At 47.3% G+C, this 19,687-nt stretch overlaps 1 protein-coding gene across 2 annotated transcripts in view; it reads right to left on the bottom strand.

Moving 5' to 3' along the window:
- Positions 1-19,687, bottom strand: part of SLC12A8 (solute carrier family 12 member 8) — a 454,444-nt gene that overhangs the window by 12,119 nt on the left and 422,638 nt on the right. For both annotated transcript variants that reach the window (XM_085647509.1, XM_085647510.1), the window contains one exon: positions 17,822-17,882. In XM_085647509.1, coding sequence (XP_085503635.1) covers positions 17,822-17,882 — 61 coding nt within the window. The remainder of the gene's footprint in view (positions 1-17,821; positions 17,883-19,687) is intronic.

Below are 19,687 nucleotides of genomic sequence, written 5' to 3'. Positions count from 1 at the left end.
TACGTAGTTTATTGTAAAATAAATATATAAAAAATAAAATAATAAATACATAACTTAGCATTTAAAAAACCGTACAAATTCTCTGAAAAAACCATAGGTTTCACACACGTTATAGTTAGGAATTAGCATTTAAAAAACCTTGCAAATTCACTTAAAAAACCATAGGTTTCACACATGTTATAGTTAGGTGGACATTTCACTCGTAAAAAACCAATGAAATTCCCCCGTTATAGTTAGTTGAGATAACTATAACTCGCGCGACCGCCACTCTATCACAAGGATGATGTCATCAGTGATGTCATGAGTGATGCCACTGACCATGTCATGAGTGATGTAATATGTGACGTCATGAGCAGAGGATTGCGGGCGCGCGAGTTATAATTCTCTCAACTAACTATAACGGGGGAATTTCATTGGTTTTTTACGAGTGAAATGTCCACCTAACTATAACATGTGTGAAACCTATGGTTTTTTAAGTGAATTTGCAAGGTTTTTTAAATGCTAATTCCTAACTATAACGTGTGTGAAACCTATGGTTTTTTCAGTGAATAAATATATATATATATATATATATGTTTACCACCTGATGAAGCCAATAGGACCACTTGTTATAATTTGGTGATGTGACTCTTTGACAAAGCCGATAAGTCTGTCTGACTGCGGCCAGGACATCCAATACCAACCACATGCTGCGCATGCCAGAAGGGCGTGCAAGCCATGGAGTTGGCTGCTCATGAGGGGTTGCACACAGGCCAGACCCTGCGGCTAATGGCTTTGCACACGTGGGGTTGGCTGCCAACGAGTGTTAGATGCAGGGCCTCGCCAAAGGCCAGGTCATACAGAATTAAATAATACTTTATATTTTTTTTTTAAACTAGAAATTCACTGACAAAGCAAAGGTTAAGGTGTAATTATAGTTCGGAATAATAATTATTTCTTACTTTACACACAAAAAATGGTTAAAGTAATGTTATAGGTAGGTGGAACTTTCAGTGACAACGCAACATTTTAAACTAAAAAAAACCACTAAAATTCACCAGCTATATTTCAGAAACTATAATTTCTGCCCTAAAGTAACTATAACTCACACCCTAACCATGCACATGTTAAATTACTCATGGCATGATCTATCACCGATAACATGACTGCAACATCTGAAATTACATTATTGAAGACAAGACTGTGCATGAGGCAAGATTTTAACAAAAATGTTTTTTTGGCTCATCCCTGATACCCCCCCCCCCCCAGGGCTTTGGGGGGGGGGGGGTCAGGGAAATCATTTTTGACTTCTTCGTAGGACTCGGGCAGAGTCTCAAGTTCTAAGATGGCTGCCGCCATAGCATTGTTGATGGGGTGTCAGCCAATGAGATCTCACCCAAAAATGCTTTTCCTACTGAAACACAATCCTAACCACCACTGGTATGCACAGAGGGGTTTATTGAGTCATAAGAGAATAGAATCTGGACTGGCAGCAACCTGAAGCATCCACCAAATGGGATGCTGGGACTGGTAGTTCCTAAAGACCATCCGGTTTCCTCCAATGGGCGAGATGCACTCAGCATTTAAATTGGTAACTGCCATAGAGCGCCGGTATATTTTGTTTGGCATCTGAGGAAGGCAGTAAGCAGAAACGCGTCATGCCAAAGACAAGATAAACCTACCTGTGCAAAGAGCTGTTGTGTTCCCTGTTGTTTTCATGACGGAAGCGACTTTGCTGCATATATATAAATATATATATAAACAAACTCCTGACAATCAATTCAATCCAAGGAAATCAGGTACGGACCACTTTGAGCTGAGTTCAAGGTGCTTTATTGCGCTTAGTTACACAGCAGGATGCGTTTTGACCGGGTCTCCCTAGTCTTGATCACATGACGTGCTTGAGCAAATGACACAATATATAGTGACGTGATAATTATAAAACCACTCCCCCTGACATGATGAAGCTAAACAAAATACTTAACGAACATCTTTTTTTAAAAATGTCAGTGTACATGTTTACAAATAAATAACTGTCTGAAAATTAACACAGAACAATCCTGTGTCATAGACTGTGGCCAATTGGCTGAATGCAGTAGTTGATCAGTAACATACGGATATATATATATATATATTCAATCAACTGGTGCCAAAGATATAGCCACATCCAAAATCAGCTTCCCTATGGAAACATGGTCCTTCCTATAATATAACTACCTACTGGCGACAGCCAGTAGGATTTATATGTACAAAACCTACTGGTTTCCCTAGGAAAAGCATTTTTTGACTTGCCCATATCTTTGGCACCGGTTGATGAATCTTCATGAAACATCCAAAAGAAGTCAACACTCGCATCAGTTGCTATATGGAAAGTTTTAGGGTGATCAAGCGGGACAGAGGAAAAAAAGGGGGAGGCGTTTTCCCCGTGGTAATTCCCATAGGGATTTTGAACACGAGTACAGCCCGAACTGCTGGATGGAATTATACCACATTTGAAATAAAGCTAGGTCTATGTCCAGAAAGTGGTTTTTTTGTGATTTGGTGTAAATCCATTTAGTAGTTTTAAAGATATTAACCGAAATCCAAATTTGTATATCTAGGGGCGCTGATCGTCTGGGGATCCACCAGCAATGAATTTGCGGCTCCACTGCCACAGCTGGACCCCTATTGGCTGGCCGCTACCCGAGAGAAAAGTTGCGGCCGGCGTTTTATGCGTCTGGAAACGGTTACCAGGGGTGAAAAGACGCATGTAAAACTGATGAAGGGGTCAGGAGTGCCCTGACCCAATGGGTGTGTTCTAAATGAGGTGAAAGCATGTTTAATGGGCAGTAAATGCCTGAAAATTTATTTTTCAGTCACTGGCGAGATCGGTGGGGCTCATGTGGCTCCATTGTAAATCTTCGAACCTCAATTTTAGTAAGCCAGCATAAATGAATGAATTTGAAATTTGATTTTGGTTTTTGCTTACAGTATGTAATTTGCACATGCTCCCACAGTCAGGCAGGATCTTGCATATCTGGTTACACTCCCACAAAACCACTTATGTACCCACCACTCATATAGCCAGGCAGTGACTGCAACACTCAGTCACAAATCATAAAATCCTTCAGACACCCATTTACTCACCTACATGTCCAAGTTTGAGTACTAGTTCGCTCTTAGATCCTGTAAGGACATGCACGTAATGGGATCTGCACCACAAGAAAAGTTTGAAGAGGACTACTTCAGCACTCTTGAAAATGGTGAACCCTGGCTGTAGTTAACCTCAGAATGAGGGCCCCAAAGTGTAGGGGGTTTCAGAAGGAGGGAGAGGAGCGGAGAAATGAGTGGGTAAAGTCTCCAGAGGAGAGAGGGGATCCCCCAGAGACAAAATTCTCCATTGTATATGTTGCAGGAAGTACTGTCTCCTCCCAAATCCAGTCCCCTAAGGATCTCAAGGACTGACAGGCTGAGTGGGACCTGAGTCCACAGCTGGGTGCAGATGAGAGAAAAGGTGAGGTTAGGAGAAACTTGGAGGAGAACGGGGTCTTGCTGGCTGGAGTATTAAGGAGGTGTACTTGAAGGCCAAATAGCTGTTAGAGCCCAACTGAAAAGGTGTTAGCACCCCTACCATTTCCAGTGCAGAAGAAAAGAGTTCATATATTCAGAGACTTGGTGCCTGATTTTGAGGAGGGGTGGATATAGACAAGTTATTTCTGGCATAAGAAGTAGCCCTAGTGATACAGAGGATCTCTCAGGATGATTGTAAAGGTGCCTTTGAAGTCATATTTGTGGTGATGAGATGGACAACATGCTGGCTGTAGAGAAGGGGAAGAGTTTGAGGTATCCCACTATTAAGGAGCTCTTTGTCAGTAGGTATGAATTAACCCTAGAGGAGTGCAGGTTGAAATTCAGTGTTAGTCAGAAACTGTGTGACTACTACTTGGAGGATTTTGTCGGGGTACTTTACAAATGTTTGCTAAAAGTACTGTTTTTAAGAAGGTGTTTGTAACAGATTTATATTTTTTCTTATTTTTTTATAGAGGATAAGAAGAAGCAACTTGAGGAAACCTTTTTATGTTTAAAACGTTTTTATTGAGACAAAACAAACCATGGGGGAGGGGGATAGGAGGGCAGGATACATGGCATACAGTCAAAGAAAAAGGGCGCAACTCCAGAGGGTTGGCAATAGGTAGCGCGGTGAGTCAGGGGGAAAAACACAGTAAATGAAAGCTAGAAATGCAAGCTGTGAAATCCCCGCACGCGTATCCGACACCCCAAATCTGAGCAATAAAAACCATCGACACCTCAACAGAACACAATACCCCCCCATCCCCCATCCTCCCAGTAACGAAACAACAACACCCCCCCCCCCCCCGTCCTATGGTCCCGCATCAGAGTAATCCTAACCAGGAAGCCCCGCACCCCCCCCCCCCTCCCCGGGAGGTCCCCGTCTCACATGTAAGCTAGTCCGCCGGGGTCACCGGCGGCGTCAGCCTGAGAAGCCTAAGATACCTCGGGCAGGTGAGCTCCCGGAATTCAGTGGACAGCAGCGCTAGAAAGGGTTGCCATAGCTCTTCAAATTGGTCTATCTCCCCCGCAACCGTAAGCGACAGCTTCTCCATCCCCAGCACATGCCAGAGCCGATGCAACCAACCGGTGATGGAGGGGACGGTGGTTGTGCGCCAGTGGATTAGAATGTTCTGAACCGCAGACCCTAGCGCGATTGCGATCTGCCTACCCCTACGGGACTTCAGTGGGTACATGAGGTCATTGGGGAGGCCCAGCAGGACATACGCCGGGAGCCGCGGCAGCTCTATCCCAAAGTGCTTATCCACCTCGTCCAAGACTTCCTTCCAGTAGGCGGTCAGCACTGGGCAATCCCAAAGAATGTGTGAAAGGGTACCCTCCTGCCCGCAGCTCCGCCAGCACCCCCTGTCAGTGTGTTTATGCATTTCATACAGTCTCTCCGGGGTGTAGTACCAGTATGTGGACACCTTCGTAAAGGTCTCCGTAAGGCCCGTGTGATATGCAGAGTGCCGCGCCCGATACGCAATTTTGTCCCATTCCTTGTGGCTGAGTGTCCTACCCAATTCCCTGTGCCAACGCTCCCTCCCCGGGTTGTAATAGTGAAACGGTGGGGGTTGTAGGTATTTGTACAGATCGGTGATCAGTTTAGCGTCGGAGGTCCGAGTAGCCAACCACCTCTCATACGGTGTAATTGGACGGGCGGCGGTGGCACGCACCTGGGGCTGGAGGGCCCAATGCCGAACCTGCATGTAGCGCAATCTGTCCAGCTCCGTCAGGCCGAACTCCTGGCGGAGTTGCTGAAAAGGAACCACTCCTTCCGGGCCATAGATCTGGAAGAGTGCCCTGCAGCCCGCCTGCACCCAGTGGGAGAAAACCCCCGGCTCCATCCCTGGGGAGAAGTCCGGGTTGCCCGCAATGGGCGTGAGCGGCGAAGGGAAGGTGGTAAGGCCCCGGGCCTCACAGACCGCGTCCCACACACGCAGGGGGACCCGCGTAACAAAGGAAGCGTAAAGATTAGGGGGGCGATGCGCGCGGCGCAGGAATGGGACCTCTTGTAAGGTGCGGCCCGCCACTGCCTGGTCTTGGAAGAGCCAATGTTTGTCGGACTCCCACCTGCTCCACTCCACCAGATAGCGTAGTTGTGCCGCCTGAAAGTACTTACGGAGGTCTGGAACGCCGAGACCCCCCGCCTCCGGAGCAAGCGTGGAGAGGACCCTCTTCATGCGTGGCCTGCGGCCCTGCCAGACAAAGCGGGAGATGTCAGCCTGCATTTGTCGTATCCAGCCCACCGGGGGTTGGAGCGGAAGGGCCCGGAAAAGATATAGTATCTGGGGCAACACCGTCATCTTGACCGCCGCGATTCGCCCCAGCCAGGACAGCAGGCCTTTGTTCCAGCGGCCAAGCTCGTCCTTGATCTTCCTGCTGAGGGAGGCATAATTGGCCGTAACCATCTCCGGTAATGTAGGCGCCAGCAGAATCCCCAGGTACGGCACCGTGGACGAGGACCACTGCATGGGGAAGAGCCGCTGAAGATCCCTCCTGGTATCCGCAGCCAGGGACACGTCTAACGCCATCGACTTGCTCATATTCATTTTGAAGCCGGCCACCCCCGCAAAGGCGTCCAGCTCCCGGAGGCAAGCAGGCAGCGACCTCCTAGGGTCGTCCAAGGTCAACAGGACATCATCCGCGTAGAGACTGACGGTGTGGACGTACTGGCCCATCCGGACCCCGACAGCATCCGGATTCTTACGAATCCTCTGAGCAAACGGCTCCATGTAGAGGGCAAACAAGAGCGGCGAAAGAGGGCAGCCCTGCCGCGTGCCGCGCTCGATGGCAAAGCCACCGGAGCTACACCCGTTGACCCGCACCGACGCTGAAGGATGCTTATAGCAGTTAAATACCATGGTGCGGAACTTATCGCCGATTCCCAGTTTCTTGAGGACCAGCTCAAGATACGGCCAGTGAACTCTGTCGAAGGCCTTCTCCGCATCAACGGACAGCAACATCCGCTCCCCCGAGATCCTTGAGGCCTTCTCCAGAACATGCGTCACCCTCTTGGTGTTGTCAACCGTCTGTCTGCCGGGCACAAAACCAGCCTGGTCCGCCTCCACCAGATCGGGGAGGTGTGGACTCAGCCTGGACGCGAGAATCCCCGTGTACAACTTGAGGTCGACATTTAAAAGCGAGATGGGTCGGTACGAGCCGCAGAGGGCCCGGTCCTTCCCAGGTTTCGGGATTACCGCGACCGTCGCCCTCAGGAGATCCGGAGGGATGGCTCCCGGTTCGGAGAAAGAGTTAAATAGCCGCGTAAGGACAGGGGCCACGGCCGTGCAAAAAGTCTTGTAAAATAGCGACGTGTACCCATCCGGGCCCGGGGCCTTGCCATGTTTCAGCCGCGCGATAGCTGAAATTACTTCCTCAACATGGATGTCCCGCTCCAGGTGGTCAGCCTGAGCCGGATCCAGTACCGGGAGGGTCACCGACTCCAAATAGCCGCCGGCATCCCGTGGCGAGGAGGGCTCCTCAACATACAGCGCCTCGTAGAAGCCGCGGAAAGACTCCGCTACCTCCGCGTCCCCGGAGACAACCCCCCCGTCCGCGCCCACCAATTCTTTCACAACGCTGCGCTGTTGCGCGACCCGGAGCCGGTGCGCTAGGAGCTTGCCACATCTGTCCCCCCCAGTGTAGTAGGCATGTTTCAAGCGTAGGGCGGCGTACTCCGCCCTGTCAAGATCCAGAGCCGACAGGAGCTTCCTCGCTGCCTTCAGCTGCCTCCACACCCTCGGCGCCCCCGTACGGCGGTGGACCTGCTCAAGCTCCCGGACCTGAGCTGTCAGCTCATCCCTCTTCAGTTGCCGCTCCTTATTTTCAGCTGCAGAGATAGAGATAAATTCCCCCCGGAGGACGGCCTTCAATGCCGCCCACTGTGTCGCCTGCGAGGTGTCAGTGTTGCTATTGTGGGTGAGATAGTCCTGTATGACCTCCCCGATGCGTTGCACCACCGACTTTTTGTGTAGAAGGGTATCCCGGAGGCGCCACACCCCCCGAGAGGGGGAGGCCGCCGGCCACTGGAAAACGCCGGTGACTGGGGAGTGGTCAGACAGGGTCAGGACCCCGATGTCCGCCGCCGTGGCAGCGGTACGCATCGGTCCACTCACCAGGAGGAAGTCCAGCCGTGAGTAGGTTCGGTGTGCGTGCGAGAAATAAGAGTAGTCCCTATCCGTGGGGTGCATGGAGCGCCAGAGGTCGTGCAAGTCCATTTCCGCAATCCGGGCCCTCCCAGCCTGGGACAGTTCCCCCGTCTGCGGGAAGCGCTGCGCCGATCTGTCCATCACAGAATCAAAGACAATGTTGAGGTCCCCCCCCAAGATAATGTGGCGGTCGGGGGAAGCAGTGACATCCACCAGCGCGGTATCCAGGAAGCGCTCTTGGTGATCGTTTGGGCTATAAACGGAGCCGACCGTAAATGCTATGCCTCCCAGGCGCATGCGATACGCAAGGAGCCTCCCCTTCTGTTCAGCACACTTATGCAAAACCTCCCCCCGAAAGGAGCTCGCTAGGAGAATGGCTACCCCCGCCGTCTTGTTCGCTGCCGAGGAAAAGAACTGGGTAGGGAACTTAGCAGAGCGCATCCTATGGCAATCTCGGGGCAATAAGTGTGTCTCCTGCAAAAGGCAAATGTCCGCCTGCGTCCCCTCCATCAACGATAGGATCGCTCTGCGCTTCACCGGGTTATTCAGACCCTGAACATTAAGGGTCACCACCTTTAGGCCCGGCATTCCTCGCGGGGGTCGGGAGCGCCATGCAATGGGCAGGGAATCAGCGGGTGGGGCGCGCGGGGCCGCAGCGCAGGGCAAGCCAAAACAAAGCGGGCATAGACCACATCGGACGGGACCTTCACAACCCCAAAACAACCCCCTCCCCCACCCAAAACACAACCCTGGCAACTAGCCACCCACAAACTCAAACACCCCATTGTCTCAGTCAAGCCCCAAAACGGGCAAGTCCGTAGAAAAGAACGAAGTGGACGTCCAGCCACTCACCTCCATCCGCTCCCCCCCAACCCCCCCGCCCCGTACCAAGCATGTAAAGAAGCTAAAGACATCTCCCCCCGGAGTGTGTGTTAGGCCGTCAAGGCCACGCTAGAGGAGCCGGTCGAGTCCCCGGCCGCCGCCCTCAGGGCGTCGGCCATGTCCGCTCTGATGGTAGGGGAGTCCGGACGCCCCACACTGGCCGCTGAACGCCGCCTCGTTGACCTCCGCCGGTTCCGTCTCTCCGAGGACCTCCACGACGGCGTAGCTCCCTCCTCCTCCGCCGCCGTGAGCCCCAGGACACCGCAAATGTCTTGCAAGGAGCGTAGCTGGTGTAACACTCCATTCCACCGAAAAATCAGGCGGAAGGGGTGACCCCAAGAGTACGGCGTCTCGTGCTCGCGCAAAAAGTCAGTGGCAATCCTAAAGGACCTGCGTTTCTGCAGAGTGATGGCGGAGAGGTCCTGGTAAAGCGCCACCGGCCGATCCCGGAAAGTCAGGGGCTGTTTCCTGCGGGCCTCAGCCATGATGCGCTCCTTTAGTGGAAAGTCGGGCAGGAAGGCCAGAATGTCCGGTGGAGGTGCCGATGACTGGCGCTGCCGGCCAACCCTATGCGCCCTGTCAATGCTGATGGGAAAGTCCGCAGCTTCCCCCAGGATCTCTCGGAACAGGGCCCGCAGGTAGCTCCCCAGATCGGACCCCTCATCCGCAGTCGGCACACCACGCACTCGGATGTTGTTCCTCCGAGATCTGTTCTCCAGGTCCTCAGAGTGGGCCTGGAGCTCCACACACTGTTCCCGGAGGCGAAGAACGTCCTGCTGAAGGTGGACTATCTCCTCCGCTCGCTGTTGGCCCTCCGTCTCCACCGCTTCCACACGCTCGCCAAGGCCCTCCACCTCCCTGCGCACTTCTCGGACCTCGCTGGCCACCTCCCGCTTCAGTGTATGGAAGTCCTCTCTGAGGGAGCTAAACAGTTCCTCCATAAAGGCCCTCGTGACGGGTGGCTCCCCTCCAGTCACATCCGCCGGAGCCCGGGAGGACCCCGGCGAGGGCTGCGTCCTGTCCCGCAAGTGCTGGGCCCTGCCAAGCATGTCCGGCAGGGTACGGTCCCCTTTCTTCGGGCCACCTCTTCCAGACATCGCTAGCTCCGCAGTCGGGCACCGATCCAGGCGCCCCAGGGATGCTCAGCCGCCAGCTAGCACTCGACGTGGGTATCCTCCACGAGTGAAGTCGCTGCGTCACAGGTGACAAAATGGCGGCCCAATCCGGTCACCGTCAGCTGCAAGAGCCTGTGTGAGACAACCAAGGGGGCCGCAGCGGGGGGGTCTCATCAGCACATCCCTCCGGTAGTCAGCCCAGCAGCAGCGGGGGTCGCTTGCATCCAGCAGCCAGGGCTCCGGCGAAGGCTGCCACCACTGCTCCTTCGGGGACAAAATGGCGGCCGGGCGGAGCAGGCCAAAACGACCAGGCCCGACGACACCACCGGGGCCCCTCAGGAAACCTTTTTAGATACTTATTGGAGTTCTTTTAGTTTGTTTATCTGATACAGGTCAATGGAATCCCCATAATCTCTTTTGAATGTAGTAGAAGAATACTGCAATGCTTATATATTTCTTCAGATCTACTTCTGTCCAATTTTTCAAACTATCCACTTGTAGGCAACATTTCTTTCATCATGCAACTTCCACGTTAGAGAACAGCTACATCTTTATATTACATATTGTTTTTAAGATATAATGTAGCTTTCTTCACCTTATTTACATCCACTAGTTCCTGCCAGATTTTGTTGTGTTTCGTTGGCACACCTTTCAACACAATAACAAGTGGTTCTTCCAAATCGGTCTCTATACCCACAGTTTCAATACAGTGTTTAACATCCAAAGGAAAATACACAATTGTACCTTTAAACTCTTTCAGCAGCTCAGTGGATACCTTTAATGTTAGAGTTTGCTTCTCTCAGAAAGTAATGTAAGTGATCCCAGGGATATACTGCACAACTCAGGTTTAGAAACCAAGCTAGTGTTCCTAAATTTCACAGCATGTACTTAAGCTCAACATGACGAGGATACCAGTACTCATTTGTCCAAATATCTGCAGAGGTAAAGTAAATAGAGAGCAGCACTGCAAGTACATGGGTGGGGTCCTACTGTATCAATGTAATCCTGGCAAACAATACAAATGCCACTACACTCCCATTTATACACAGGAGCATGTCCACACTTCCCTTGTACATCTTCACCTATTTCTTCTTCTACATTTCTAGGAATCATCTCTTCTTTTCCTATGGTGCTACTTTTTTTTTTTAAAAGTTCAAGTTTCAGTGTGTTTCTGTATTTGCAAATAGTTAAATAAATTATATTGTTTATTTGTTAATTGTTTGGTTTCAATTGTATTGCAATATGTAAAAAAATATACGTGTAAATTTATAAATATATTTATTAAGTTAATGTAAGGGTTACAAACACACCCATACAGGCACTCATACATGTACTCACACACCTACACAGTCATTCAGAAAGGTATAGTAGTAGCGAAAATGGAGCCACATAAAGACATTTTTACAGCGGCAAACATGTGGCATTTCACACAGTGAGTAATCATCTCACTCAAATATTCACAGGCTTCTGGTATTCTAATGACCGCAGCTGATGAACGCTCTTCCAATGGTGCTCTATTGGTGGAATATTCTGCTGTACCTAGTTTCTCATGCATCATTCAGTAGTACACCTTAAGTACTTCCAATTGGAACTTGCACCATGTGAATATTTCTTGGCAGTTCTGCGGGGAAACTGTATGTCACAAATATTACACTTCACATATTTAGCTGTTACCTTCTTTTCCCCAGAAGGTATAGTAAAGTGCTTCCAAACATCACTTTCTTTTGTGCCGCTGTAGAGATATACATGCATGTGTTTGAAGTGATTGTGTAGAACATTATATTTGTAAATAGCTAAATAAGTTGTGTTATGCTTATTTGTAGTGAATGCAATCCACTGTGTTCCTTAATTGCAATGAGATAGTGTGCAGATTTATTTTTCTACAATCTTTATGATTGTTTTTCCCCACAGTTCAATGATGTCTGCTTAAAAAGTACATAATTTATGGTGTATGAGTAAAAAAACTGAGAACAGTAAAAAATGGAAAATGAAATGCTTATTTATATTATTACATATCTTCAAAGTATAACAAATGTCTAGTTATGTCTTAGAATTCTGTCTTTATGTATTCTTGGAATTGTAAGATACTTTTTTAATTCTATTAATTGTAAGACTAATACATTTTTCAGTTTTTTTTCTTTTTATGCGGATCAATAGCACCATCTATTGGGATAATATACTTTACTAATTAGTTCTTGGACTGTTGTTCCATAACTTTAGATTTTGAGGATGCACACCCAAGGTCAGATTGCTTGAGTTACTAACAGACCTAGCCACACAGCAGTACAGCAACTCACACACTCAGCTACACACAGATAGAGGTGCTCACGCACACACACATGCTCATTCTGATACAGTCACTAACACACATTGATACAGTCACTGACACACCCAACTACATGCTGATACAGGCACTGACACAATCAGCCAATCACTATTTCATCCAATCACACACCCAGGCACACACTGACATACCCGGGCCAATAACACACCCAGGCACACACTGACACACCCAGGGACTTACCAATGCAGCTACTCACACACCCAGGCATAAAGCAACGCAGACACTGACACACCCAGCCAAACAGTAATGCATCTAATAACATACCCAGGCACTTACTGATGCACACACAGACATACCCAGAGACTTACGAATGCAGACACTGACACACCCAGGCATACAGCAAGACATACCAATGCATATACTGCCACACCCCCTCCTACCGATAAAGTCACGGAGACATTAAAAACACAGTTAGCTCTTCGTTTGATTAGATGGTGGTTCCAACAAGAAGGGTTTTTTTTAACAGTAGTTATATTTTGTTTTTTTAACAAAAAGTGAACAAGGTAGTAAAAAGGGTAAGGATGGGGAAATGCAAAGAAGCACCTGGCTTCACTCTTCAACAAACATTATGTAGTCTTTGGATAAAAAAAAACTAACAGCGATGCTTCTTGACTGTATTCAAGAATGCATCCATGGAAGACATTTTTACAGAGACAAGCATGTGGAATTTTGTGAAGTGAACAACCATGTCACTTAATTCCTCAAAGGCAGCTAGTATTGTAAGGAGTGCTGCTGAAGACGGTGCTCCAAAGGCTGCTGTAGAGGTCAACTGCCCTGTAGCACCTGTTTTCTCTCACTCTTCTGGTTATAGACCCTTTCATGAACAGTTTTTAGATGCTTTCACATAGAACTTGTCCCATGTGAATACTTCTTTGCAGTACCTCTGGATAACTGCTTGTCACAAATTGTGCACTTGGCTTATTTTCTTAATACCTTCTTTTCTCCAGAAGGTATAGTAAAGTGCTTCCACGCATCACTTTCTTTTCTGCGAGGTGGTGTGTCTTCTTCATTCTCAAGAGGTTGTGGATCCTCATCTTGGACGGACAATGTAGCTTCAGCCATTGTCTAGAGGTACAGCACTGCTGGTTCTCAATCCTCCTTCTAGAGATTTCCCTGGACAAGTAACAGCATTTGGGTGTGGCTTTCAATGTGGAAAGGTGGGGTACTAATGTATCCAATTAGAAGGGAAGGTGTGGGTGCATTTTCAAGTGAATTTACAAATCTGGCCCGTCAATTTGCGAAACTGGTAAAATGGGCACATTTTTAGAAAAACACATATAAGCTGGTTCATATATACGTGTAAATATGTACACACTTATGTTATTAACCTCTTCGCTGCTAGGCCTTTACCCCCGTGCTAAGCCTTTGTTTGGCTATTTGGGTAGTTTGCGCTTATGCCCCTGTAACTTTTTGACCACTTAAGGTATCCATGCCAAATTTGCGTCCTTTTCTTCCAACACCATGGGGAGTTTAAAGGTACCCAGGGTTTGTTGAATCCCAAGGAGGGGACCCAGAAATTAGCCAAAATACAGCAATTTTCTTTTTTGGGGGGGGGAAAATTGGAAAAAAAGGTCTGCAGGTGAAAGCATATGGGTTTTCCCTGCAAATAGTATCAAAAAAGCGTTTGTGGTGCTGAAATCACAATCTTCCCAGCTTTCAGGGACTGACAGACGTTTGTCAGAAAACCACATTTTTTTACACAGTTTTGGCATTTTACTGGGACATAGCCTATCTTTGCTATTTTTTGTGCTTTCATCCTCCTTCCAGTTAATGGTAAAAATGGGTATGAAAGCAATGATGGATCCTGGAAAGCTATACATTTCTGAAATGTAGACAACATTCTGAATTCAGCCAGGATCATTTGTGTAGATCCTTCAAGGTTTTCTTATAGAAACTAACAGTTGAAAATAGGAAAAATTGAAATGTTTAAAAAAAACAGCCATTTGTGCCAACGTTTTCACCTGTAACTTCTTTTAAGTATGAAAGATCTTTGTAAGCAACATACCGTTACCTCCGCTGGACCCTTCTGTTTGTGGGGATGTATAGGACTTGTAGGTTCACCAAGAACCCGATGAACCGAGAGCCAATAACTGAGCAGCATCTTGCAATGGTTTTTCAATGTGTACCGGGTATATACCAATTCATTTGGGAAAATATAAATACGTTTTGAGCCCTTGCCTGTCGCTGGTACTTGACCCACCCATGCGACGGGGGTACCATTTTTATCAGGAGACCTAGGGGGAATACTGGGTGGTAGGAAATTTGTGGGTCCATGCAGATTCCAGAACTTGGGTAACAGAACCTCGTGACAGCCAGACAAGTCACCCCATCCTGGATTCCCCTGGGTGTCTAGTTTTTCAAAAATGTATAGGTTTGCTAGGTTTCCCTAGGTATCGGCAGAGCTAGGGTTCAAAATCTACAGCTAGGCACTTTGCAAAAAATGGGTCAGTTTTCAATGTGAAAATGTGGTGTGTCCACGTTGCGTTTTGGGCCATTTCCTGTTGCGGGCACTAGGCCTACCCACAAAAGTGAGGTACCATTTTAATCAGAAGACTTTGGGGAATTCGCGGTGGGTGGAATTTTGTGGATCCAAGCAGATCCCAGAACTTTCCATCACAGAAATGTGAGGAAAATGTGTTTTTTTAAACTAAGGTTGCAAGGGATTCTGGGTAACAAAACCTGGTGAGAGGCACACGAGTCACCGCAAACTGGATTTCCCTTGGTGTCTAGTTTTAAAAAATGTACAGGTTTGCTAGGTTTCCCTATGTGCTAGCTGCTCTAGGACCCAAAACCCACAGGTAGGCACATTGCTAAAAACAAGTCCGTGCCTAGTCGGCTTTCTGCCGCCCTGGGGGTGGGAATCGAGGGGGTGGGGGGCTTGCCCCGATATGCCCCCATGGTATGCCCATTCTGGGCAGCCCCCACCCTGAACATTGGAGAAAAATAATCCCTGGTGCCTAGTGGGCTTTCTGCCCCCCCGGGGGAGGGGGGCAGATAAGGGGCTATTGCCCCATCTGCCTGCCGGGGAGGCAGAAAGACTGTACCATTTCTTTTTGGGTGGGGGCATTCTGGGCAGCCCCCACCCCATGTATAAAAAAAACAAAAAAAACCCTGCTGCCTAGTGGACCTTCTGCCTCCCCTGGGGCAGACCAGGGGCTATTGCCCGCATCTGCCTCCTGGGGGGGGGGGGGGGGGGGCAGAACGTCTTTTGCCTTCTTTGGGGGTTAGGGTGGGGGCATTGGGATGCCCATTCTGGGCAGCCCCCACTCCTGGCATCTAGGGTGCTTTCTGCCCCCCCCCGGGGGCAGAAACACTGTCTGTATCGACATAATATGGGGGGAGCAAAGGCCCTTGCCCAAGGGGCCGCTCCCCCCTCCCTGGTGGCTAGTGGGTGGATCCCTGCTTGGGGATCACCCTCCTCGGGCGATCCCCAAGCAGGGATCCACTAGGGAAGGGTACCATTGGAAAGGGGAGAGTCTCATAAGCAGTGAATGGCGCGGGCACACCTTATAGTTGGCTCAGTAAACTATAACTGGTGAATTTCAGGTTTTTTTTAAATGCCACAAAATTAGAGTTATTTTTACCTAACTATATTTTAGATTTTTTTTTAATGAATTTCTAAGGCTTTTAATGTAAAGTAAGGTACTATTACCACACCTAACTATTACATTCCTTTCTTTGGGTTTTTTTTTTCTTGTGAATTTCTAGTTTTATAAAGAATGTATATCAGCATACTATTAGCACCCCAACTATAATATCACTTTATGCTTTGGTTTTTTTCAGTGAACGGAGTGCAAACTGTGCATTGTAGGGACTTCCCAACATAATGGGGCTAGGGTCTCTGTAGGGAGTGGGCTCTACACGCAGTCTGCTCTGAGACTGTGTATAATAGAGGCTCGCCCACCTATATTGGGCTTGTGTCTGAAGGGAGTGGGCTCTATGCACAGTCTGCGTACTCTGCTCTGTCTGTGCATAGTACAGGCTTGCCCACCTAATGGAGTTTTGTGTCTAGAGGGAATGGGCTCCTCATACAGTCTGCATACTTAGGGCAGAATGTGCATAGTAGGGGCTTACCCACCTAATAGGGTTTGTGTCTCTGGAGGGAGTGGGATCTATGTACAGTTTGCACACTCAGTGCTGACTGTGCATAGTAGGGGCTTACTCAGCTAATGGCACTTCAATGGCTGGAGGGAGTGGGCTCTACACACAGACTGCACACTAAGATCAGACTGTGCGTAATATGGGCTTGCCCAACTAATGGGGCTTAGGTTTCTGGAGCGAGTGGGCTGTACCCACAGCCTCCGTACTGAACGCAGACAGGGTATAGTAGGGGCTTGTCCACTTAATTGGGCTTTGGTCTCTGGAGGAAGTGGAGCATCTAATATTAATCTTGTCTCTTCTTAGGTAGTGACCACTGGTTGAAGCAGTACCCCTTATGAAATTGAACTTCTCCCCATCTTTATCGGATCCTGTACTGCACGCTGCAGTTATCTCTTCAAACATCTACCTGCTAGAGTATAAGTGTGGAGACCGTATACTTCAATTTAATGCTCTGAAAGCCCAACTGAGAAGCATTTTTTCAGAACTCAATTGGGAGTCTATGAGCATCTCAGACATTCGGCTAACGTCTTAACCTGAATCAACAAGGGCCTGCAACGGAGAAAACCTAGAGATATCTTCAAGAAGTGTTGAGAAAACCTTGTAAATTTCATTTACATCTCAACATCTTAGAATGATCCAGGCATCCCGAGTCTGTTCCAGTGCCTGTCTATGTGTACAGTGTCAGATGGCTCGGTGAACCTGAAATTCATATGAGACTCTGAAACGCAAAACGTTGGCCACAATTGTAACTTTTCATGAGGCAGAGAGAAGGTAGAGACAGGTAGCAAAAAATTAATAAATTGCATAGGTCATTCAAGTGCGAGATACGAAGGTGTAAACTTTAAGAGTACAGAAATGTTTACGTTTAAAAAAAACTTTAGTCTGTTGGACTGAATTAGCAGATTATGTCGTTTAAAAGCAAACTAAAAGACTTTCACATTGAACATCATTTAAGAGGATTGTACTAGATTTGATAATAAAAATATGTTTCTTTTTGTTCTTTCCGATAAACGTTTTATGGACAAAGAGAATGCATTATTTAGTCAAATTGGGATTTAAAAAGTTACTAAATTTAATATTGGCCAGTTGGGATATCCAAAGCACGTGGGGCTTGATTTAAAGTGCATTTACTCCGTAAGGACAACTGAGTATTTTACTCTGTCAACCTGACTGAGTAACTGCACTCCAGGTTTTGAGGTTTCTTTTTATTTTCACCTACTGTCATGCTTTGGATGGCGATATGCGAAAGTAATAACCTGCCATTTGTTTGCCCACTTTAAATAGGGCAGGGGGATAAATGGCAAAACCACCAGCAGCCCTTACTCCGTCTGAGTTGTATATCAGTGGCTTAGAAGGTGTAGTCTGTGCCGCTGACATACTGAAGGTCCACCCGACTCTAAATAAGGCAGGCGGACCTTCAGTACAGGTGGAGCACCCATTCCGCCACACTGTAAATCAGGCTTTAAGACTAGATTAAGACACAAACATTCTATTGATCATACATTTTTGTAAGCAGATTACACAAAGTTCTCGGAAAACATGTAGAAACATAGGTACACCAGTTTAATTATGCACTTTTTATCTAAATGGTCTAACCTAATAGGTTCCTCAATTATGTAAGGGTGAAAACAATGGCATTGCAGTCCACTTTTGTCTGTATTTTGTTTTTGAATGGTCCACTAGAGTTCTTTAACACCTACCTGAGACAATTTGACAGAAGTAACTGGATCCATTTTAAGAAACTGAAATCTGCTGAAGCTCCTGTTTGGGGATAAAAAGACAAATTAAAGAAGACGGTCACACATTGCAGAAGTATGTTGCCATTCTAACAGGGTTACTTTTCCAGTGCATCACCTGTTTGCTTTGTGTTATTATCTATACATTTTCTTTTTTAATTTATTGACTTATTTTAAAATGTACAACTGATTCCCCACACCCATAGAAACATGCACAGCATATTACATTATACAAAAGATCATGTTGAGCAATAGTTTGTGTGATTGAATAATCCCCCAAAATTCTTCATTAGATATTGCATAAAATCCCCATATAGAAACCCAATGGACAGGCCAAAGAAGTATTTTGAAAACTGTTTGAGTATCTGCATGCAAAGTCCTCTAGTGAGGGTAACCCCTGAATACTTGTGGGTCAATTTTAGCTCCAGAACATTCAGGTATACTCTGAAAAATCAGTATATTGATTACTTTTCTACACACAACAAAGGGCTGGTTATAGACTCTGCCTTATTTTCCTTCAATATCTGTTCAAGCACCCCATCCCTCACTCCTTTCTCCATGTGGGGTTCTATTTGAACTACTCATAATACAAGTACTACATTTTGTATTGAAAAACACGGTCCTAATATATCTGCAGTACTAGAGCCATTACATTAATGCTTTTATTTGCAATGCAGATGGGGGGATTTCCATCATAGTGCTATAGATAGAATAGCAGTATTTTCTGCAATGCAATAAATAGTCCCATTGTGTTTTACTTTAAGATACACTATCAATCTCTGTTTTTCCACTGACACAACAGAAGGACTATCTTCTGTGGAAAACAAACTCCTTCTATTATGTTTCGTTCAATGTGTGGCAGTAGGTCTGAGGATGGCGGTGGCTGGATTGACCCTCCCTGCAGCAGAGGAGACAGTGGATGATGAAGTGCGAAAAGACTATGCATGCCTGTGAGGTGTCCAGCCCTTCGCTGCAGGACATCTCCACTAAATAGATATATTTTTTAAAAGGTACAGCATACTTGACTTGCTGTATTTTGAAAATGTTCAGTATGGCCTCTAAGCCTCTTGCACTGATAATCCAGGCTGTCATGTGCCAGCGTTAGGCCTGGTAGGACATAGTGTCACTTTACATGTACACGTTTTTTCCTTTATCACATCAACTTTTTACACACATTTGCATTTGTGACACTTGAGCTAGTTTCTCAGAAACATTGACAGAGAACACAACAATAAAACAGATATTTGTAAAGCGCAAACATCTACCTCAAACAGAGGTGTCCAGGCGCTCTAGCAGCAGGCAGTACGCAGACGAGAAGCTCATAGCAAAGACCCCATTCCACTACTCTGACCTAAAGAGCCAAATCTTAACCGCTTTCCTAAAAAGAGGCTCTGAATCAATGTGGTGGAAGTTGTTCGGCAAGGAGTTTCACAATTTGGCAGCCCCGACCGTGAAAGATCTGCCGCCTAGGCGACCTTTCCTAAAGCGAGGGATACAGAGGAGCTTCTGTGAATTGGACCTCAGTGAGCGAGTCTGTTTATAGCAGCATAACCTCTGGCTCTGGCAGTTACCATGCATAGCTCGAAATGCTAAAGTAAAAGCCTTGAACTCAATTATTTTTGCCACCGGCAGCCAGTGGAGCGCTTTTATATGGGGTTGAGACATCCTGACGGAATGGAACACGTCTGATCAGTCTCGCAGCCGCATTTTGTACCATCTGCAGTCGTCTAATTAAGTACTTTGGCAGGCCCAAATATAGGCCATTTGCATAGTCCAGCCTAGATGTCACCATGGCATGGACTATAATTTTGCGGCAATCCACTGGCAGCA

The sequence above is a fragment of the Triturus cristatus genome, chromosome 3_2 (assembly GCF_964204655.1).
Source record: "Triturus cristatus chromosome 3_2, aTriCri1.1, whole genome shotgun sequence".
NCBI lineage: Eukaryota > Metazoa > Chordata > Amphibia > Caudata > Salamandridae > Triturus > Triturus cristatus.
The sequence above is the reverse complement of the archived record's forward strand: the minus strand, read 5'-3'. Positions and strand labels throughout refer to the sequence as shown.